At 38.3% G+C, this 24,595-nt stretch overlaps 1 protein-coding gene across 1 annotated transcript in view; it reads right to left on the bottom strand.

Annotated features, from left to right (window-relative positions):
- Window positions 1–4,853: 4,853 nt before the first annotated feature.
- Rnf2 (ring finger protein 2) overlaps window positions 4,854–24,595 on the bottom strand; it is a 38,301-nt gene continuing 18,559 nt past the window's right edge. The window contains exons 2-7 of the mRNA XM_004658709.2: window positions 15,342–15,430; window positions 11,074–11,234; window positions 10,063–10,278; window positions 8,593–8,865; window positions 7,193–7,364; window positions 4,854–6,949 (exon numbers count right to left, since the gene is read on the bottom strand). Of these exons, the coding sequence (XP_004658766.1) occupies window positions 6,848–6,949; window positions 7,193–7,364; window positions 8,593–8,865; window positions 10,063–10,278; window positions 11,074–11,234; window positions 15,342–15,428 (1,011 nt within the window). The 5' untranslated portion in view covers window positions 15,429–15,430 and the 3' untranslated portion in view covers window positions 4,854–6,847. The remainder of the gene's footprint in view (window positions 6,950–7,192; window positions 7,365–8,592; window positions 8,866–10,062; window positions 10,279–11,073; window positions 11,235–15,341; window positions 15,431–24,595) is intronic.

The following is a 24,595-nucleotide window of genomic DNA, read 5'->3' on the forward strand; positions in this document are numbered from 1 at the left end:
GGTGTCTTCCTTAACTGTCCTCCACTGTATTCTTTGAAACAAGGTCTCTCACTGAATCTAGAACTCACCTAGTCTGGCTAGGCAGTAAACCCCAGACTCTCTATCTCCCCCAGCCCCACACACCCCTATACTTAACATTTTACATGGGTTCTGAGACCTGAACTCTGGTCCTCATGCTTATATAGCAAGTACTTTACCCACTGGGCCCAGCAGCCTGTCTATGTCTCTTGATCATGTCAGAGGCTGCATGAAGCGATTGATCTATATACCATTGAAGTAAGTACACTGATATTTCCAACACATGAAAATAGCCTTACAAGTTGCTCAAATTGTCTCTCCACTGCTAAGCAATCCAGGACTGCACTTTATTGCACCCAAATACTTCAGCAATACCTGTTGCCAACCCTGCCTCCAGACATCAACCTTTTCTAGGAGGATGGAGGATCGCATATGGGAAACTGTATCCAACATTATACATTTCTATCATGAGGAACAAAAGAAGGATGGACTACAGCTAGAACCTACCTTGGAAAAAGAAACCAAAAAAAAAGGATGGGCATGATGTTAAGGCCTCTAGCCACTACATACAAACTCCAGATGGATGTGCCACTTTGCATCTGGCTTTACATGGGTACTGGGGAATTGAACCTGGGTCAGCAGGCTTTGCAAGCAAGCACTTTAACTGTTGAGCCATCTTCCCAGTCCTGGAGTTACTCTTTCTACATTATGTCAGTCACTGTCTAACGATCATCTGCATTTTAAATGAGCCACTTCTGAATAAAAATGTTTTTGAATCAAGTAATCTGAACCACTCAAAGTTGTTCAAGCTGATACACTAAGCTGCAATCTGTTCTTGGTGTGCTTGTCTTTTTCCATTTATGAAACTCACTGCCACAGACTGGGTAATTGATAAGGAATATATTGAGCTCATAGTTGTTGGAGGTATGGTCTTGCTCTAGCCCAGGCTGACCTGGAATTACTATGTAGCCTCAGGGTAGCCTCAAACTGCCAGCAATCCTTCTACCTCTGCCTCCTGAATGCTGGGGCTGTGCAAAAGCTGCCAAGTCCAAGAGTATAAGAGCACCTGCTAAGAGCCTTTCTGCTACACATCATGGCAGAGAGTATTACATGGCAAGAGGGAACTGGTGTGTCAGAAAGCATCCTTTTATAACAAAACCATTCAGTAACCCTTTAATTCATCTACCAGTGGACAGCAGAACTCCCATCACCTAATCACCTCCTTTGGAAAGGATGTATGTTTGAGGTGGGGCAAACATTCAGATCATAATTAGCACCCATATTAATTTGACCCAATTTAGAATTATTTTTTTATTTAAGAGCTTGTATATTTGACCTCTTTCCACAAGTATTCACATACCTATGTATACTGAAAAATTAGAATTTTCAAGCCATATATTTTGTACCTCTTGAACATGCTCAGATCTGACTCAAACTATAGAAAATAGGTATTATAAGGTTTAAGACATACGGTATTTTTAAATTATTACATTATTTTATTCATTGAGAGAAGTGCAAAGCCAGGGAAAGGCACCTTCATGCCTAGAGATTCCACATGGAGGGCCTGGAAAAACCATGGAAAGAGAAAAAAAAGTACAAAGAGCTCCTGCCATATGGGGAGGTGGAAGGGATAAAGAACCCATATGGAAAATAAGAGCTATTAGGGGGCCTGGCCTGGACCCAGTTGAGGGAAAAACTCACCCACAGCCAGAAGTTTTCAAGTGGTGAGAGTGGGCTTAAAAAAAAAAAAAAAAGAAACAGGTAAATAATCCTGTAAGTGATGTTATTAAAAGACCATCAGTCAAGGCAAGAAGCCTGGAGGTTTCTTCAGTGTGGATACTGATCCAATTCAGGTCTTTCAAATCCACTGCTGTTCAGAGTACAACTCTCCTGAATCTCGTAAGATAGTATGACACGTCAGCCAACTGGCAGGATAAAATGTTTTTCTCTGCCTGTGTTGGACTTACAATTACCAGAGGATGGAAGAGTGAATGCTTCACTGTTTTAATGTCCGGAGGCTGTTCATCATTGGGAAAGGGCTGAACATTTAAGAATGTATTTATAATGCCTCATGATCTGCCACAAAGCCTCCTTCTAGGTCGCCTCCCTTTCCCACTCTAAAATTACTAACCCCTTTCCAGCCCTGGGAGAATTCTCTGCGTCTTTGGAGATGATAAAGATTACTAGCCAGACACAGAAGGTGGAGCAGTGGCCTGTTCTGGTGTTGGTTTGCAGTAACTAGATGCCCTGCCTGCTTGAAAACACACACACAAGCAGATAGATTTAAATGTCAGTAAGTTCTAAGTTTGAGCTTATCCTCAAATAACTTCAATCTAACTATATACAACTGAAGTGGTAAGAAAGTAATTATTGAAAACCAAGTAGACCAGAGAATAAAACTGAGTAAAAACATGTAGGAAATATTCATTGTAATAACTTGTATTTGTGTGAGTGTACTACACTGTCTTTACAACTTATACAAGAACAGTAGTTCTTGTTATCCTCATGTCATAGAAGAAACTAAGGCTACACAGATGTATCAAATGTCTGTCAAATGCTGAGCCAGCATTCCAGTAAACCTTAGGCAGACCCTCATAGTTTATGTTTTTTGAGCCACTGATAATCAACCTTTAATAAACGAAATGCACATGTACAATAAAATTACTTACTTGGCTAAAGAGAGTCTGGCAGAAACTTGTGAAACATTGTGAAACAACAGCTAACCACTAACCTACCATGTATTCCCATTTCTGAGGCTTTTTGGCATGCTGTGTTATGCATCTACAGGAAGTACTTCTCTTCATTCTCATTTTCCTTCATAAAATTTTCCCACCGCTTAGTTTTACACTGTTAGCGAAATCATTATAAACTATGAAGACAGCTCGTAAAAACTAAACTCAACAATCAGTTACAACATGGTATAGTGGTTTGATTCAGGTGTTGCCATAAACTTAGGTGTTCTCAATGCTAGGTTCCCAGCTGATGGAAATTTGGGAATTAAAGCCTCCTGGAGACAGTGTATTGTTGGGGGTGCACGTATGGGTATTATAGCAAGTTCTCCCTTGCCAGTGTTTGGAACACTCCCAATGTTGTCCATCTGATGTTGGTCAGGAGGTAAGGTCCACCTTCTGCTCATTCGGTCATTTTCCCCTGCCATCATGCCCATTCTTTCCCTCTCTCAAAAATATTTCTGTGCTGGTACCTTGATCTTGACTTTCTTGGCCTTCAGAACTAGGAAGATGTTGGAGGCTTAAACCATCCAGCTTACAGCATTTTGTCACAGTAGACTCAGCTAATAGTTTCTTTTCAATGCATCCTCTTTTAGCAGTTTTAGATTCATAATAGTCCTTCATTTCAATATAAAACATTTTCTGTACTATTTCCTCTGAGGTCTCTAGTAGTGAACGGTGTAACAATGTGAGAATGTCTTCCTTCATTTTTGAGGAGTAACATTAGCAATGAATGAAGTTCTTGCTCTTCAGCCCTTTTAAATGTCACTGCTCCTCACTTCCTTGAATTATCATGAGAAAGTGTTACTGACAAATATGCCCTTGTGTATACCACATGCATTGCTTTTCTCTTGCTGTTTCTAAGATTCTCATTTGGAATATGTTTATTGTAGTTGTACGATGTACAGTTAGTGATTTAAAATATACTTTCAGCATTTCTGAAATGTTCTAAAACTCAGTACACTTGATAGTATCTCGTCTATAAGGCACTCATTTCTTTGATTTTTGATTTTTTTATTTTTATTTTTTTGCAGTAGGGACTAGCTGTAGCCCAGGCTGACCTGGAATTCACTGTAGGATTGTTATTTTTAAAAAGAAAGAAAACAAGGGCCTTGGGAAGGTGCTTGTTTGCAAAATCTATTGGCCTGTGTTCACCATATAAGCTGACACAAAAAGTGCTGCAAGCACTGGGCATTCATTCAAAAGGCCCTGGTGTACTCATACACATACACAGAAACACACACAATAAGACAGAAAATAAGTGTTGCAGGTTGTGGAAAAACTGGAACCCTTACTCATTACTGATAGTAATTGAAATGGTATACTGTGGAAAACAGTGTGGGATGCCACAAAATACTTAAAACATGTTACCACTTAATTCAGTAGTTCCATTTGTATGTATATATCAAAAAAGAAAGTAGAAACTCAAATACCATAGTAATGCTCATTTCAGTAAAATAGCAAACCCATTATGAGATGAATGGACAAAAAAAAAGTTACATATGTATAATGTATTATCCAGCCACAAAAAAAAGATACACAAGATAACTTTGAAAGAACTATATGGTACATTTATATGAAGCAGCCAAAACAGTTTTATTTGGGGGAAGACGTAAAACAGAGGTTACCAGGAGACAGGTAGAGGAGTTTGTGAGGACTAATTATTTATGTGTGCAATTTCTATTGTGGATAATGAAAGTTTTGGAAATAGTAATGATTATTATACAACAGTATAAAGGAATATGCCTACTTCCACCAAATTGCACACATAAAAATGATTAAAATGAGCTGAGCATTGCAGCCTACTCCTATAGTTTGAACTGCTCAGGAGGGTGAGCCAGGAAAGAGAGTTTGAACCCATGAATTTATGAACAGCCTTGGGTAACACAGGAAGACCCCCACCGGGTCCATCCCCTCCCCAAAAGATAAGAATGGTAATATGGTTATATGTATGTTACCATAAATTTTAAAATAATGTATCCAAAGGTCTTCATAGCATTTGATAAACCAATTAATGCAATTACCTTAAGAAACCTTTGCTGGAAATGACAGCCCACACTCTTGTCCCCTTCCCTTGCCATCTACACACACACCCCACACTCAAGGCTCTATCAATTACTTATATATTTTGCAAAGTATCACACATCCAATGACTTCTCTAATGATGCAAACAGTTTATGTACTCCCACACTGACAGATAAAAACACATACATACTCTAAGCACAAAGCTTACAGTCACAAATAACTTTCTGCTTAGAGAGAAAATTTCAGTAACCACAATGGGAATTTAATTATTTAATACAATCACTAATCTAGTATATCCCCAATAAAAGCTAAGCAGTTTCATCACAAAACAAAGGTTATATTCAGCAAACATGCATTAATAATCTGTACAACTTAACATCCCAGAAAAGGAATTGAATATAAAAGTTCTTATAATTTTTGGTGGTTTTCAAATTTCATGGCACAAATTACCAAAAAAAAACCCTGTAAAAACAGATTTCAAATATTTTCAATAAAATGGTAAAAAACTGATTAAGCCTTTAAATTTTCATACTTGGCTTAAGATTTTAAACATCAAGCTGGCCCAATCTGTCAAAACTGACAGACAACATATATTTACAATGACTAGACAGTTTCAATGGTAATGGAGGTCTACTTCCTCCTATTATAACCCTTTGGGGCTAAATTTCTCAATGCAAACATGTCTTTGCAAATACTGTGATAATACAAACGTGGAGACATACTTAGATTCAGGACAGGAATGAAAAGTAAGACATAAGTTATTATTTCTGACTGGTCAGTGGTTCCAGTCTCAATATAAAACTAAGAATAGCAGAATGACTACCTACTGGCTGACATTCTTTTATAGAATTACCTTTTACTACATATCAAAACAGGGCTCAAGCTCCATTACCCTGCTTCTATAAAGCAAACTAGCAAAGCACCAAATTTATCAACTGACATGGCAACTCAAACTGCTAATTACAATTTTCAAACACCAAACTTTTCCATTTTTAGTTCCATGTGCCATGTCATTCTTGAATCTGAAGTGGCTACTAGAAAAAGGGAAGCTTTGAACATATCTTGTACTTTTCATCAAGACTAAAGTGCAAAATATCTCCATCTCTCAGGCATTTTAATTTGGAAAAACATCAAACACATAAAAAAAGCTGAAGTGATAGTAAAATACAAAAGAAAAAGCAAACATAGAACTGAGGAATGTATATTATTGCCAATTTAACTTCTTTCTTCAGTGAAGTCTTGTAATGAACCATGTTCTCATGCAAGTGAAGATTTTGTTTGATTCTCTTCCACATGGTCAAAAATTCTAAACTTACAAAAACAAAAGAGAAAATGTAACATTATAAGACAATGAATACCAAGTTCAAAAGGAACCTGTTTTTTAAATGAGATATTACATAAGAAAATACCATGAAAAGAATAATCCTTTGAGAACTGTTTTTCAGCACAGTAAATTTGAGCTTGGTCTTCATGAAGATACTGCAGTTTATATAAAAACTATAAATATACAAAAGACTCCAAGGGGAAAGTCAGAATGTACACTATATCTAACATTCTGTAGGCCTAAGAAACTTTTGAGAGAGGACAAAGGTAAACTGAGTCTTAATACAGAACTAAAACCAGGTGTAGTGGTGCGTGCCTATATTCCCAGTATTGGGAGGCAGAGGCAGGAGGATCACTCCAAGTTTAAGATCAGCCTGGTCTACCTAGCAAGTTTCAATCCAGCCAGGGCTAAATATTGAGACCTTGTCTCAAAAGACCAAAATCTAAACAAATACAAAAGGACACAGAACTATGCAAAATTCCAGAGTCAGAGTACTTCAAAAGGAACCATATTGTGTATAATCACATAACTTAGTTACATTAATAAAAGGAAAGAAAAAGTACTGAGTTACTATAATCCCTTCCAAAAAGTAAAATCTTAAATTAAGGGGAAATGATTCTAATAGTGTAAACGAATCTGGCTCAGAAGGAAAACTGAACATATCCAAGATCTGTCCATAAAAGTAATGATGGTACATCTTTAATATTAAAGAAATAGACTATAAAAAGTTCATCTCAGAGTTTTTAAAATCTTATTTGTGCTCCTTGGTGGGTGCATAATAAAGTTCCATGGGTTTGTTCACTTTCCAATATTTCTCACTGACCAACTCCAAAGAGAAAGAGCCATTTAGTACCTAAAACAAAAAAAAAAAAAGGAAAATCATGAAACTGCATGAACTTCAATAGTAAGATGAAACAAAAACAAATTATCTTAGGAATAACCATTTGTAACATTGTTCACAAAAGAACAAAGGCTACCACAAAGTCAACCACCTGACTGCAATTTCTCTCTGAATCTCAGGGTTCTCAAATTCTTATATTAATACTTGCTGCTTAATGCGCTCCCAGTTTTCACAATCTATTATTTAGATACTCACAGTGAACTGGCCACTGGCTGTTGCTATATAAATGGTATACTGCTTCTCACTGGCTGTATCAAGGTTCATCTGGTTTGATTCTCCTTTGCTTCGAAGTTCTTCTAAAGCTAACCTCACAGCCAGATACTTGGATAAGTGATCAACAGTGGCATTGCCTGAAGTCTTTATGTATCTGAAAGAATAAAACATCCAAAGTTTAATTTGTAGATCATATACAGAAAAATTACCTTATTATGGAATGATTTTTCTAAAAAGCTAAATAAAACATAAATGTATCAATTACTACAATTTAATATAAACACACTATTATACAATAGAAGCCAGGCCATGAAAACGCTGACTATTCTTACCCTAATATAAGGCATGATAAAAAGATTTAAAAAAGACAATGCCGGGCGTGGTGATGCACATCTTTAATCCCAGCACTCAGGCAGAGTTAGGAGGATCACTGTTGAGTTTGAGGCCAGCCTGAGGCTAATACATAGTGAATTCCAGGTCAGCCTGGACTAGACCCTATCTTGCCCAGCCAAAAATCCCCAAAGAACAAAAACAAAAAATAAACAGAAACACACAATGTACTAATGCTTTAAAAGGAACAGTAGCCAGGTGTGGTGGTGTACACCTTTAATCCTAGCACTTGGGAAGCTGAAGTAGAAGGATCACTATGAGTCTGAGGCCACCCTAATACTACACAGTGAATTCCAGGTCAGCCTGGGCTACAGTGAGACCCTACTTCAAAAAGGGGGTGGGGGTGGTGTTTGGAGATACGGCTCAGTGGTTAAGGTGCTTGCCTCCAAAGACAACCTGTGTTTGATTCCCCAATACCCATGTAAAGGCAGATGCACAAAGTGGCACATGCATGTGAAGTTGGTTTGCTGTGGCTAGAGGCCCTGGCTTGCCCACTCTCTCTCTGCAAATAAATAAATATTTTTTTAAAAGAACCATATACCTTTCAATCCTAATTAGTGGAATTTGCTGATTATAGCAACAATAATAGTAAGAAAGTGAAAAAGCTGTTTATTTTCTTAATTTTTTTTTTTTTTTACAACTAAGTAATGTTGATATTTTTACAGCATGGCATATCATTCAATCACTCATTTAGCAAATCTCTGATGACTCAATGGCAGGCAGTGTGTGAGAAATGTGGAAATTCACCCTAGTATTGTTAAGAAATTTGAATTGCCCCTTTCCTTGCCTGCCTAGGAGGATTGTTACTTTCAAAGGTCCAGCTCTGCATGCAATGCACATGAAAAAGAAAACAAGCCGGGCAGTCTGCACATCCACTCAAGTTGAACCCTAACAAAGGGATGGAAATACTACTTCCATTGCATATGCAAACTGCCCTGTGACTTCAAGTTAAACATGAAATCAGATGCTTTGAAACTAATTTGCATACTTACCTTGTCTGTGCACTGTCATCTTTTTCCATAAGTGTGGGGTGAGGCCTGAATACTAACTCAATTTCACTAGCACCATCCATTACTGGATCAATTGCCACTGTAGTATTATTATTGTCAAGTTCAAGCCCAGAATCATCAGATGTTTTGGTCCGTTTGTTACTAGGGCCTGCTTCCTGATTGCTGTGTGTGGATGCATTACTACAGTGTGAACTGTCACCATTATCTTCTGCTCCACTGCCATTTTCAATCTGTTGCTTCTTGCCTCGCTGTAATCTAGTTAAGAAAAATTAACATTTAGTTTTAAAGCATCAAATTTGAAAGCAGGTTTGCCAGTAAAGTTTAGAATTAATTTTTTTTTAATAAATGCATTTGCTAATTTGGGTTAAAATTGTTTTCCACATCTCTGTGAAACATCTAGAAAACTCACTATATAAAAACACAAATGATTTAAACAAGTATTTCTATTCACTTGGTAATTATCATTGTTTGAATAAAAGAAAGCCCATAGGAATTATTGCCAAATTCATACTTACGTTTTAATAATTTTTATCATAGGCCTAATGAAAAGTATAGTATAAAAATATATAAAAGCTCCAAGGGGAGTTATTTATGCCCCTTTAAGGCATAAATGAGAATATTTTTAAGCAAACAAAATATAAAGAAGGATGAAAGGGCTGGAGAGATGGCTTGCCTGCAAAGCCAAAGGATCCTGGTTTGATTCTCCAGGTCCCATGTAAGCCAGATACACAAGGGAGCACATGCATCTAGAGTTCATTTGCAGTGGCTGGAGGCCCTGGTGTGCCCATTCTCTCTCTCACACACTCTACCTCTTTCCCTCTCAAATAAATAAAATAAAAAATATATATATAAAGGATGGCAAGCAAACACTCTCTGATTACTTCCAAATCTGTTAATGCAATGTAAAGTTATTCTAAAAAGGAAAACAAAAGAATGGTATCTGAACTAGCAGGTAGTAGTGGCAATTCTCTAACAAGCTCAAATACTAAAAACAATTAATAGATAAAGCATTTTTTGTATCTAATTTCATTTACCCTTCAAAACAACTTGGCAAGGCATTAACATTACTGTCACATTGTAGTTGAGATAAAAAGTTAAATATTTTGTCTAAAGCAACTCAACTAGTAAGTGCCAAGGCCAAAATAACTCTTCAGAGGAAGGAGAAATTAATTATTACAAATGCTGCTACGAAAGATGAAGTCTTGGCCTCAGTCAGTCATTAGAGTGCAGAATACAAAGGCCATTATCTTTTACAATAGTAATATGCGAGAAAAAAAGATTTTAGAAACAAGATGTAATATGTTTCATGTCTAGAAGCATGTATTTTACATACATGAAAGCATGTATTTTACATACAGAACTACATGTTACTTCACTTTCAGCTTTCGTACATTCCCTACTTAGTAACATATTTGAAAATGGAGAGCCTCTCCTATCCTCTTTCCCATGTACCTGTTCATGGCCTGTATCTTCAGTCCTTCCTCGATGCTGTGGCTGAGGGCTTGCTGGTTGTTGTGCTTGTTGATCCTGGCTAACACTCTCTCCTGATGAGCTTCATACTCATCACGACTTGGATAAATTTTGCTGATGAGTGCATCAAAGTTTGGGTCTGGCCTAAGTGATCTTTTGGACACTAGTTTTTTCCGACAGGTCGGGCACTCTTTGTTGCTAAATAAAAGGAAAGGAAAGAAAATGTAAATGATGCTAGTACTTTTGAGCTAAAGACAAAAATATCCAATTTCTAGATAGTATATTTAATTCAATACCTTTATTGGATCATACACATTTTAAATGGCTAATTGGATGTTTCTTAAAAATCTGACAAACAAACCAACAAGAGTTTGGAAATCTCAGCCACTACCACTTGCCAAAAGGAAAAAAAAAAAAAAAACCCACTGGGCATGGTGGTACATGACTGTAATCTCAGCGCTCAGGAGGCTGAGGCAGAATTGCTGCAGAGCCCAAGGCCATACGACTCTATCTAAAAAATACAAGCAGGCCGGGTATGGTAGTGCATGCCTTTAATCCCAGCACTTAGGAGGCAGAAATAGGAGGACCACCATGAGTGAGGCCACCCTGAGACTACATAGTGAATTCCAGGTCAGCTCGGGCTAGAGTGTGACCCTAACCCGGAAAAAAAAAAAAAAAAAAAAAAGAAAAAGAAAAAAAATTAATTTAAACAAATACAAACAGAACAGGTATAGTGGCACACTGAGGTAGGAAGATCACCATGAGTTTGAGGACACTCTGGCCACAAAATGAGTTCCATGCCAGCTAGTCTGGGCTGGAGCAAGACCCTGTCTCAAAAACAAAATTAAACATGCACACACCCCTTCAATCACTAAAACCAAGATGTAAGGAAATTTTATAGTTGATAAACGCTTATGGGGAAGATAGCTGTTAAACTTAGAAAGCACTGTTGTGGTGCAACTTAAGGACCTAGGGTAACTGATTTCAACATACCCACTTCTAAGGGCTGTGATAATGCAATCTGCACAAAAACGATGCAAACACTCCTTTGTAGTCATGGTATTCTTCAACATATCCAAACAAATTGGGCACATTAATTCACTGTGTAGACTTCTAGGTGAAACCACAATTTCCAAGCCATCTGTTATTGCCTCCTGTAAAAGAGTCACTAGTTAATTTTTTTGATTATGGAAAAATTCAAACATACAAATATTTAAAAGGATAAAAATAGTCATCACCATTGCCAACTCACAGGCAAGCTTATTTTTGCTAAAATATTCCAGCCCCTTCCAATACCACCACTATATTATAAAAATGCTCTGAATGTGAAAGGTATCATTAATTAATATAGATACAAAAAGATAAGCAACAGGAAATCTGCTGGCTACAATACAAAGCACTATACTTGGAAACATTATGTTGTGGTGGTTTGAATCAGATGATCTCCCTGCCCATAAACTCGTGTTTTGAATGCCTGGTCCCCAGTTAACAGCAATTTGGGAAGAGGATCCTTGTCACAGGAGGTGTGTTGCTGGGGATGGGCTTAGGGATGGCCAGCTCCCCGATGCCAAAGTTCCTCCTGTTTTCCACCTGCTAAGGCAGAAGTAATGTCCAGCCTCTGCTCATGTCATGCTTTCCTCTGCCATTATGAGGCTTCTCCTTGGGCCTATAAGCCAAACCAAAAAAGCTTTTCTCCCATTAGCTGTTTTTGGTCAGGTGCTTTGTCATAGGAACAAGAAAGTAACTACTACAACATATGCCATAGCAGTTCTGGTCATATTATCTGTGTGACTTAATAATTATTTAACATTGTTTTCTTACTTACACACAAAAGATAAGATGTTATTAAGCCTGACAATTCTTCCATCTTTAAAATTTAAATAATTGTTACAAATTAGATAGTTCATCACACTCCTTAAAATGTTTTCTAATTCCAAATTGGGACTATAAACTCAGCATGATCTTGCCTAGCACACACAAATCTATCCTCAACACTACACAACCTGATATCGTACCACATGCCTGTAATCCCAGTACTTAGGTCACAGGGAGATCAGAAGTTCCCTCAGTTGCATAGCAAGTTTGAGGCCTTGTCCAAAAAAAACACCTTATGATCCCAATACAAATATCTAATGATAAAAATCTTAATAAGATTGTTTTTAATATTTTATTTATTTGACGGGGGGGGGGGGATATGGGTGCACCAAGGCCTCCAGCCACTGCAAACCAACTCCAGTCACAGGCGCCACCTTGTGCATCTGGCTAACGTAGGTACTGGGGAACTGAACATGGGTCCTTTGGCTTTGTAGGCAAACAAATTAACTGCTAAGCCATCTCTCCAGCCCAAAATTTCATTTTAAAATCACTTCTAAACTATGGGAATGAACCATGAAGGGAAAAAACTGTGGGAGTATTTCTTATGAACCAAATAACTTTTCTGAGAATATTGGTGGTGTAAGATGCTTTTCTGTTAAGTTTCTTCCTTGCAATTTGCCCTGGAATTAATCTTCCAACTATATAATCCATCTGCTTAAAGCAATGTGATGAGGTTTCCTTTGCCTTAGTAATACCTTTGCTCTGAGCAACACAGAAAACCAACATTGACATGCAATGTTTAGAGATGCTAACTGATCTTAAGCTATGCTCTTTGCTCTACTCCTTCAGTACTCGACCCAGAAAAAAGCACACACTCATGAGAAGTGCCGACCACAGCAATGAAGACAACTTAGCCAGTAATGCATTGTCCACTGAGCAGGTGGTCTGAGTGTAACTACGTTTATGAACAGTGTGTATGTTCTGCATCAACAGAGTCCAAGGGGTCATGGCCCTAACTCCCTTCCTTTAACAAATGTTTAAGGGTTATTCGAAGTCAAAAAGTTCCTTATTCTTTGCCCATGAAAGTTCAACTTGCTTACGTATTACTGGTTTTTGGGTGTTCAAGAAAAACATCAATGAATGCCTATCATGGAAGCTACAGCAGCAGAAACCTCAGAGTAGCAGCAGCAGGTTTACCCTTGGTTTAAATGACTCCAAGGGTCACTTTTCTCTCCTCCTCTCATGCTCTATTCTAACAGGCATCTATCCCCACTCTTAGGGTAACCCCCAAGAAAGTTTTCCTTCCCTCTCAGGCTCTGCTCCTAGAAGCAACTAGCCCACTACTGAGTTAACAAGTGCAAGGGTTAATTTTCCTTCTGGCTCTGCTCTAAAAAGCAGCTAGCCCACTCCTGGACAAACTAATCAAAGTCCATTTCTGTAATTCCAGGGCTAAGACCCTCACTTGGGCACTTGGTGCACCGTACAAGGATACCACTGGTACCCCTCATGTGAAAGCAGCTGGCCTACTCTTGGGCAAATGAATCTAAGTGCTGTGTCCCCGAACTGGGTACTAAACCTTAAGTCACAGAGCAATTTTATGAAAAGTCATTAAGCAAGTAAGGGCATGTATGCCTGCAATTCTAGCACTTGGGTGGCTGATGCAGGAGGATTAAGAGCTCAAGAACAATAATGTGATCTATTCTCAAAAAAAGAAAAATGAAGTAGAATAATCAGATTAGGGTGGCTTTATGCATCTGTCACTTCATACTTTATGTTATAAATATTCAAAATCCTCTCAAAACATGAAGACTTGTGATCATCTATTTTACACATGAGGAAAAAGCATGAGAAACTAGGCAGAAGTCTAAATCTAGTCCATAATAGCAATGCGGGGGGGGGGGGGAACCAGGGTGGCATTGCTAAAAGTGGCACTCACCTTGCTCTCCATTAAATCAGCCTACTAGATTAATATTCTCAGTGAAGTTGGTACACTGTCAAAATGTGAATAATGCACCCTAGGACTGCACAACGGAAGGCGATGAGAACACTATCTTACAAACAAAACTGAAAACTTAATTCAGTATTTTCCAGTTTGTTTTCCATTTCTTTGCTCTCCTGCACAGTCAAACTTCTTTTTCCCATTGTTTCCTGTTACACTCAATTATCATATCATTGGTTCATGGCATAAACCAGTGATGAGAAACATCATAACGATATTTAACATTCAGCCTAGCACAGCATATTCAAGTGAATTTGCTCTTATCAAAGTGACAAATATTTATGTCAAAATTAATATTAATATTATATTAATAATATAATTATTATATTAATTATATATAATTAATATGATATTAATAATAATTAATGATAATATTAATATTTTTCTAATCGCATTATTTCAGTCTGTCAGCAATGTTGAACACATTCACTACATCTTTTTTTTTTTTTTTTTTAATTTTAAGGTGGGGTCTCACTCAGGCCAGGCTGACCTCAAACGCAGAACAATCATCCTATAAGGGATCCTCCTGCCCTCTACCAAGTGCTGTGATCATAGAGTGAGCTACTATGCTTGGCTCATCCTGCTTCTTCTAATATTTCCTTTAGATTTTGAATTTTTTTCTTCTAAGCTCCCATTCTCCTTCCTTTTCTCTGAATGTTCCTGCTTAGTCTACCAGTACCCATCAGTTATCTAATTTCCAGATGGTAAAGCAGCTCTGGAAGGTCGGGGCTTTCTCATCTCTCCTGATCACATCACACAGCTAAATGTATTGACAACCCCTAAAACCTTACACTGAGGTCTAGACTGTAACTATCATCTCTGCCTGCCTTCTATTACAGTCAAACTAAAACTGATACAGTTTTAAGCATTTTTATTTCTTTAGGCCTGCTGTCCTTCTTAGCAATCTTCACTTTCTCAAGACTGTCTTCCCTACTTCCCTCATTCTTCTAACTACAGTACAGAAAGCATTCCCTGTAGACAACTTCTGTCATGTGTAACTGTATGTATTCAGTTAGTCAATGACTACAATTTTTTACCATTTATTTATTAAGTAAAAGAGGAGGCAGAGAGAGAGAGAGACAGAGAATGGGCATGCCAGAGCCTTCAGCCACTGCAAATGAACTCCACATGCATGCACCCCCTTGTGCATCTGGCTTACGTGGGTCCTAGAGAATCGAACCAGGATCCTTTCGCTTTGCAGTCAAATACCCTAACTGCTAATCTCTCCAGCCCCAATGTCTACAGATTTTATGAGGTGAAGCCACGTACTGCTCCTCTACTGCCTAACAGAGAGGCTTGTATGGAGTATATAAATTATTTCAGTTAATGAAGTATCAAACATACAAGCCAGGACTGCTGATGAGATTAAGTCTTGATTTTTTAAAAAAGGCATTCCATCTTGCATGCATTTCCTACTCCCCTTAGTTATCTTTTTAGTCTTTATTACCTGTGGTGTTCGTTGTAATTCATACAAACTGAGTTCCCATGTTTTGCTCAATGGTTGAGTTCCATTTGTCTGCACAGCCTGAGACATTGCTAGAGAAAAAAAAGGAAACAAAAACAATTTAAGTACTTGAAAGGAAAATGGTCTAAATACATACATAGCCCCCAAACTAAAGTTCAAACTGTTTAGAGTATTCAAAATATGTCCCTTTGGACTTCAACTGAGCACTTGGACAGTAGCAAATGCAGGTAAGGTTTTTCTCTGGAGTTCCCTGATCTACCTCAAGACTAGTTCTGTCAAGGAGGAACACAACTGCTTTCAAATGTTCTTACTGAAAAAAGACCAAAAATTAAACACCACACTTCTAACCCAGAGAAATTGCCCCAGGCTACCTATTTGTACCCGACTCATTCTCTCCACCCTAAAAATCAACGAAGCTTCTAAAACAACATACTGCTCCCACTTCCCTTTCCTATGAAAATTGTACTTTTGTCTCAAGCCCAATACCCTTCTTTGATATTTTATGTAGCTCTCATCCACTGTCATTTTGTTGCAATTGACTCCATCATTGGACCTTTAGAGGCAGAGTTTGAATTACAAAACCCAGTTTTCACACCAGTGGAATCTCAGAAATGACGAGGTCATGAGTCCTTTTAAGAGGCTCTTCGGTCATTTTGCCTTTCCACCATAGGAAGACACACAGAGGGGGTCCCATCTATGAAAAACAGGCCCATACCGTACACTGAATTTCCTCACTGTGCTTTGACCTTGATCTTTCCAGATTCCAGTACTACCACAATAAATTTGTTGTTTATGAGTTATCCAGTCTCAAGTATTTTGTCTGATACATCTAATAATACCCAGCTAAATAGAAAATCCACCAAAAAGTATTAATGCACCAGAAATGACCTCCAGTGAGAATGAGTTAGAGGAAATGCCTAAGAAAGATTTCTTTTTTTTTTTTTTTTTTTTTTTTCTTTTTTCGAGGTAGTCTCACTCTGGTCCAGGCTGACCTGGAATTAACTCTGTCATCTCAGGGTGGCCTTGAACTCATGGCAATCCTCCTACCTCTGCCTCCCGAGTGCTGGGATTAAAGGCATGCGCCACCACGCCCAGCCTAAGAAAGATTTCAAAAGAATGATTATAAACATGTTCAAAGAAGTCAAAGAGGAAATCAAAGGAATCAAAAAAAAAAAAGCCACAGAACACCAATTTAACGAAATAAAGAGGTCAATACTAGACATAAATAAGGAAATAGAAATAATAAAGAAAAATCTGTCAGAATTACTAGCAATGAAGAACACAGTTAATGAAATAAAAAAAACTCTGTAGAAAATCTCACCAGTAGAATGGATGGAGGACAGAATATCTAAGCTAGAAAACCAGGTGGCAGATCTAATACAGTCCAACAAAGAGAAAGACAAACTAATAGAAAAGTATGAGTGGGAATTTCAAGATATTAGGGACACTATGAAAAGATCAAACATAAGAATTCAGGGCATAGTAGAAGGAGAACAATTTCACTCCAAAAGCATAGTAGGTGTCTTCAACAAAATCATAGAAGAAAATTTCCCCCAAATTGGGAAAGAGGTGCCAATGCAGACACAGGAAGCCTTTAGAACACCAGCCAGACAAAACCTGGAAAGAACCTCTCCTCGCCATATTGTAATCAAACTACCAAACACACAAACCAAGGAAAAATTATTGAAAGCAGTCAGAGAGAAAAATCAAGTTACCTACAAAGGCAAGCCTATCAGGATTACAGCAGTTTACTCAACACAAACTTTAAAAGCCAGAAGGGTGTGGAGTGATGCATTCCAAGTCCTGAAAAATAACAACTGTCAACCAAGGTTACTTTATCCTGCAAAACTATCCATTCAAATAGACGGAGAAATACAAATATGGACATTCCAGGACAAAAGCAAGCTAAAGGAGTATAAGACAAAACCAGCTCTACAGAAACTGCTTGATTCTTATCCTCCATGCTGAAGAAAAAGAAAAGCACACATATAAGGAACTGGGAAAAAACAAATAATACTCAAATACTAATTAACACAAGAAAGTATGTAACTTGTTTCTTTCCTTAACACAGGGTTTCTCCCTCAACCCAGAGCTACCATTCCTCAGCCAGCCCCAGCAAATTTCTGGGTCTTTCTACCACATGCAATGGGTTAGATGCCTATAGCCATGACAATCTTTTAACATAGGTTCTGGGGAACTGAACTGAAGTGATCTCCAGCCCAAGAGGTACTCATGCTTAGGAAGTGCTCTTAACAAGTGAACCATATCCCCAGCTCTGCACTTAACACTTTTAAATGTTGGGACTATAAAACTCTTTGGAGACTTTTGAAGTCAGACTGAATACATTTTGCTTTACAGAATGGTCATGAACATACAGAGACAAGGAGTGGAAGGTTATGACTTGAATGATGTGTTTGAGTATCAAATTGACAAGAGGAGGAGTTGAGATATTTAATATTGTCAACTTGTTGAGATTTAGAGTCGATGTAGAAATAAACCTCTAGGCATGTCTGTAAGTTTCTAGATTGGTTTAACTGACCTGGGAAGACCCATCCTAAATGTGGATGGAACCATTTCATAGGTTGGTGGTCCTGGACTATCTTAAAGGGAGAAAATAACAATGGATGTAGTGGCACATGCCTCTAATTCCAGCATTTGGGAATCTGAGTTAAGAGTACTGAGTCCCAGGCCAGCCTAGAACTACATAGTGAATTCCAGACCAGCCTGGACGGTAGGAGAGATAGGGATTGGGAGTGGAGGGGGAGAATTCATCTCTCTGCTTCCTGACTGAACTGAAAGGAACCAGCTGCTTCAGGCTCCTGTTGGCACATCTTTCTCACCAGGATAGACTGACTCCTGTGGACCTGTTAAATGAAAATAAACCCTTCCTCCCTAAGTTGCTGTTGTTGGGTATTTTGTCATGGCAAGAGAAAAGTCACTAATTCAGCCACATTTAAAGGTTCCAGGAATTGTAATGTGTATATATTTTGGAGGACATTTTTCAGCCTACTAAATTTCCAAAGGTAAAGGTAACTATTAACACACAATGAATATAACCAATACCCACAGATTAAAACTTAAGACTTTATCCAGTATATAATTAGTTTCCCCTACTTTCATACTGTGAAATAGGTTCAGAAAATATAATCACTTTGACATATTTCATTTTCCTACATAGTATTTTTCTTTATTAACTTGGTATGTTCCTTAAGCACGATGAAACAAAGAAACAGATCTTTCTCTATTTTTTAAATAATATTTATCTGCTTGTTCCATGGCTAGTGTCCCTTCTTAATAGTAAAATAAAGTCAATTCCAATTAATTATTCCATCTTTAATATTTTTCTTCATCTCTAGCATTAATTAACTGTGAATGAGCAAGTAACTTCGTCCTTAATTAAACAATACTTGCTTCAGCATACAGGTGTTAAGATTTTAGAAAAATAACATGTTTTGAGTAAGCAATCCAACTGCCATCATAACATTGCCTGTATCAGCTAACATCTCATAAATACCACTTTCAGCATTTTAATCTAAAAGCATTTAATCTATATCTGTAAGACAGACACTAATTTCTATAAGCTTCTAAAGATACACAAAAAATACTTTTTATGTCTTTATAGCTTACCAATGTACTAAACATCTAGAATACTCATTTAAATTACTACTGATAAGCCAATACCTTATTTAAATCAGTTCCTAAATTGGATTATATTTCTTTTTATATTTATATTTCTTTATTTCTTTATTTGAGAGAAAGAAGGAGCAAGCGAGCGAGCGAGAGAATGGGTGCGCAGGGCCTTCGGCCACTACAAACTCCAGATGCGTGCGCCCCCTTGTGCATCTGGCTTATGTGGGTCCTGGAGGATTGAACCAGAATCCTTTGGCTTTGCAGGCAAATGCCTTAACACAAAGTCATCTCTCCAGCCTGGATTATATTTCTTTTACCCTCTATGGAACACAGCAGGAACTATTCATAGGTGATTTTCTAAATCATTATATTTCAGTCTTAAGTTTTTGAATACTAGTAAAAAAAAAAAAAAAAAGAGGGCTGGAGAGATGGCTCAGCAGTTAAGCGCTTGCCTGTGAAGCCTAAGGACCTTGGTTCGAGGCTCAGTTCCCCAGGTCCCACGTTAGCCAGATGCACAAGGGGGCGCACACGTCTGAAGTTCGTTTGCAGAGGCTGGAAGCCCTGGCGCGCCCATTCTCTCTCTCTCTCTCCCTCTATCTGTCTTTCTCTCTGTGTCTGTCGCTCTCAAATAAATAAATAAATAAAAATTAAAAAAAATTATTTATTAAAAAAAAAGAAAGAAACAATTTTAGTTGCTCTATAATCACTTTTTAGGAAAAAAAAAAATTTTTAAGTTTTTGAAGGGCTAATTTGAACTGCACCTACAGATGAGAAAGTGATTATGCCTTCCTACTATACTTCTGCCATCACTGCATTCTCTCTAATTCTACTCCTACACAAACACTTTATTAATGTCCCAAATTTGATCTTTCTCTAATGTTTCAGGATAAAGTTATTAAGGTCTAGTACTGGTCAACATTAGTTCTCTCAGTGGCAGTTTTTTTTTGTCCTGTTGCCTATCCATATTAGAAGCTAATGAATATACAATGAAAAATAATTGAGTAAACATTTATTGGGAATTTTCATTGTGAGGAAATGAGAATTGAAAAGACAAACCTGAAATATGTTTTCATATGACTTGATAAATGTTATAAGAACACAAAAGTCAAATACGGGAGGGTAAATCAGACATGGTTCCTTGGTGGAGTTGAAAGTTGTGCGTAAATTAAGTATGGAAAGCTGTACCAAGAATAAACAAAAGCACTGTTTAGCATGCTGTTAGAGAAACTCTAAGCAGTCCACTCTAACTAAAATGAGTCAACAAAGCTTAGCATGCTGTGCACTTCTGTTTTCCTAGCACTTGGGGGAAGTAGAGGCAGCAAGACTATGAAATGAGTCCAGCCTGGGCTATACTGTGAAACTATGTCAAATAAATAAATGAATAAAATAGGTGGTTCTCACCTTTAATCCCAGCACTTAGAGAAAACTGAGGTAGGACTGACCTCAATTTGAGGACTGAGCTTCAGAGTAAGTTCAAGTCAGCCTGGGTTACAGTGAGGCTCTGCCCCCACCCTTACCCACACCAAAAATGAAAGAAAAGAAAGGTCCATAGCACAATGACAAAGTCAGAAGCGCAACTTAGATGAAAAGATCACTTATGGCAATGGTAGGGATAATTTGGAGAAAGTAAAAGCCCTAATTAAAGGACATGTGCAATAATTTCCAAAGAGATGACAAAGTATTACTGTAGAGCTACTAATAATAAGAACTGATTAGGAACAGTGTAACTTAAAAAGTACTTGGAAAGTAAAATACGGGATAGACAGAGGTAGGAGGATCACCATGAGTTTGAGGCCAGCCTGGGTCTACAGAGTAAGTTCCATGTCAGGTCAGCCTGGGCTTAAGTTGAGACCCCTCCCCAAAAACCACTCCTTCCCCTTCAAAAAAAAAAAAAGATTCAGCTAAGTCACAGACGGAAAACAATCTGGGGCTAGATCTGTAGTTCATAAAGTACTTGTCTAGCATGTGTAAGGCCCTGAGTTGGATCCCAAACATAGAAAAAGTTTAAAAAAGACTAACAGTCACCGGGCATGGTAGTGCATGCCTTTAATCCCAACACTTAGGAGGCAGACATAGGCGGATCCTTCTGAGTTCAATCAAGGCCACCCTGAGATTACAGAGTGAATTCTAGGTCAGCCTGAGCTAGAGTGAGACCCTACCTCAAAAAAAAAACAAAAAAAAAAAAAACAAACTAATAGACATGCACCACATATTCCAACCAATGATGAATCACATATACAAAATATAGACATGTTAATTTGTATAAGTACACTATGATATTTGCCTAACAAAATAACTTAGCAACCCACTTATCAGCAACATTTCCAATTTTATATTTTAAATTTTTATGGTTTGATATATGTGTGGTGTGTGCAGATGTATAGAGGCCAAAGAAAGACATCTGATATCCTCTTCCACCTTATTTTCCTGAACCAGAGTCTCACATGAAAACTGGAACTCCCTGTGATCCCATCTCCAGTCCTCAGAAACACTACGGTTATGCTTTGCATTTGAGGTTGGTGATGAAGATTGCGCTCATGTCCTCACACTTCAGCAAGTACTCTTACCCACTACTACAGTCAGGTTCGCAATGCTGGCAGAAATCACTCGACCAAGAGCAGCTTGTGGGGAAAAAAGGCTAATTTTGGCTTACAGACCGGAGGGGAAGCTCCACAATGGCAGGGGAAAATCATGGCATGAGCAGAAGATGATGAACAACACCTCCTAGCCAACATCAGGTAGACAACAGCAAGAGGAGAGTGTGCCAAACACTGGCATGGGGAAACTGGCTATAACACCCATAAACCCCCGCTCCCAACAATACACTCCCCTCCAGGCTTCAATTCCTAAATCTCCATCAGGTGGGAAACGAGCATTCAGAACATCTAAGTTTATGGGGGAAACTTGATCAGACCACCACACCCACTAAGTCATCTCCTGTTTCCAACTTTAATTTTATCTATCTATCTATTTATTTATTTGAGAGAGACAGAGAGAGAGAATAAGGGCACACCAGGGCCTCTAGCCACTGCAAACAAACTCCAGATGCATGTGCCCTTCTGTGCATCTGGCTTACATGGGTCCGGGAGAATTGAACCAGGATCCTTTGGCTTTGCAGGCAAACACCTTAATCACTAACCCATCTCTCCAGTGATTTCCCCCCACACACTTTCCCAACTTTAAATGATGCATAACTCTACAAAGGAATAAGCTTAACCAGTAGAAGTAAAAACGTGAGTACTAAAATTTATAACCCAAAAAAATAAGCTGAGATGGAGATATGGCTTAGAGGTTAAGGCACTTGCCTGCAAAGCCTAAGGACCCAGTACTATGTAAGCTAGATGCACAAGGTAGCATATGCATCTGGAGTTCCTTTGCAGTGGCTAGAGGCCCCACCACACCCATTTGCTACCTACCTTTCTTTCTTCGTCCCTCCCTCCCTTCTTCTCTCCCTCTCTAATAAATAAAATGTTAAAGAAAATAAGACAAGTAAAGCTGGGTATGGTGGCACATATCTGTAATCCTAGCACTCAGGAGGCAGGGGCAGAAAGATGATGAGTTCCAGGCCAGCTAGTGCTATATATAGCAAGACCCTATCTCAGAACACCAAAAGGAAAAGAGAAACTTCTAAGTACATGAAAAACAATACTACTCCAACCAATCTGTAAAGTCAATGCAGTCCCTCTCAGGAGCCAACTTAACATTTTTTTTCAGCACTTGGTAGGCAGAGATAGGAGGATCACCATGAGTTTGAAGCTACCCTGAGACAACATAGTGAATTCCAGGCAGCCAGAGATAGACCCTACCTCAAAAAACAACAACAAAAGTAAATTAATAAACCACAAAACTTATCTTATAATCTACACAGAACTCAAGATACTCCAAATAACCAAAATAATACTGAAAATAAAGGAGAAAGATGCTCAAAAAATCTCAAAACTCATCACAAAGTTTTACTAATCAAAACGATTTGGCACTAACATAGACCTACACATCAGTGGAAAAGAAAGCCCAGAAATAAGTCCTCACATCAATTCACTGTCAATAAAGAGACCGAGACCATTCAAAGGGTATGTGTGCTAGAGTGAGGCTCTGCCTCCACCCCTCCCCACCCACCCCCCCAAAAAAAGAAAAAAGAAATGCATTAAAGGGAGGTGAAGCTGAAAACATAAACTAAACCGTATCCAGGGGGCCTACTCCATATTAAGAAAGGTCCACAGCACAATGACAGGTCAGAAGGGCAGGGGGAGGGAATGTGTGTTAGTCTTTTCAATAAACAGAGCTGAGAAAACCATATACATAAAAGCTCGTAGAAGAAGACATAGGGAAATTCTTCATGGCATTGGATTCTACAATGTTTGAGGATGGTACCAAAAGCATAAACAAGAATCAAATCTTTGGAAATCAAGAATACTATCAAGCGTTAAAAAAATCAACTCACAAAACTGAAATAAAATTGCAAATTCTATGTACTAGTCAACTTCCTGTTGGTAGAACAAAACATCTTGACAAAAATCAATTTCTAGAAGGTAGAACTTGTTCCAAAGAGTAGAGTTCATCATGGCAGGGAGGCACAGCGGCAGGAGTTTACAGCAGCTGGACACGGTCAACCTGCAGAGAAGCAGCACAGTGATGAAAGGCTGCTGCTCAGCCAGCCTCTTTTTATACAGCCCAGAATCCGACCTTAATTAAGACAATCCTTTACTGGCAGAGTCTCACCTAATCTACATAATCCCTCACAGGTGATTCTACATCCTGTCAAGTTAACAAATGATATGAATCATCACATTACACATCTAGTAAGGGCACTCCAGTGGTGCGATTAGTTAGCACTAGATCTAGTAAGTAACAGCCACAAAATATCTAAAGAGCTCCTACACCTCAAAACAACAAAATGAGCAGTCCAATTCAAAACAGGCAAATACCTCCGAAGGTGGCCAAAAGCACAGAAAAACAAGGGGGATTCACTATCACTAACCATTCAGTGAATCCAAATCAAAACCATGAGGAGAGCTGGGGGCAAAGCTCAGTGATAAGAGTGCTTGTTTAGTATTCACATTGCGTAGGTTCAACTCCAAGCACTGCACCAGGGGGTTAAAAAAAAAATCACAATGAGTACCACTTCACCAGCCATAGTAATGGCAAGAAAGGATATTTCAGTAGACAGGCAGGTTGATAAGTATGTGGAGAAAATATGCTGTGTTCTGCTCATGAGAAAACAACAAGAGCAGCTTTTCAATACAGTGTATCAGTTTCTCAAAAACTTTAAATTACCAAATGATCCAGCAATCCCAATCTGGGTAAATACCCTCCAAATATGAAAAGCTGTCTCAGACATCTTATACCCACCTTCATATTATTTATAATAGTCAAAAAATATTACCCAGACCTGGTGTCTCACGCCTTCAACCTCAGCACTTTGGAGGCAGAGAAAGAAGGACCACTCACACCTTCCAAGGGCTCAGGGTCTAAGAGGTGGTGCAAAGAATGTAAGAGTCAAAGGAAGGGTAGGACTCCTTACAACATGCTCCCTCCAGGCACAAAACGACCTGGATATCCATGACCTCATAGTGCCTGACACTAACTACACAAGACCATCATAAGAG

The sequence above is a fragment of the Jaculus jaculus genome, chromosome 1 (assembly GCF_020740685.1).
Source record: "Jaculus jaculus isolate mJacJac1 chromosome 1, mJacJac1.mat.Y.cur, whole genome shotgun sequence".
Taxonomy (NCBI): Eukaryota; Metazoa; Chordata; class Mammalia; order Rodentia; family Dipodidae; genus Jaculus; species Jaculus jaculus.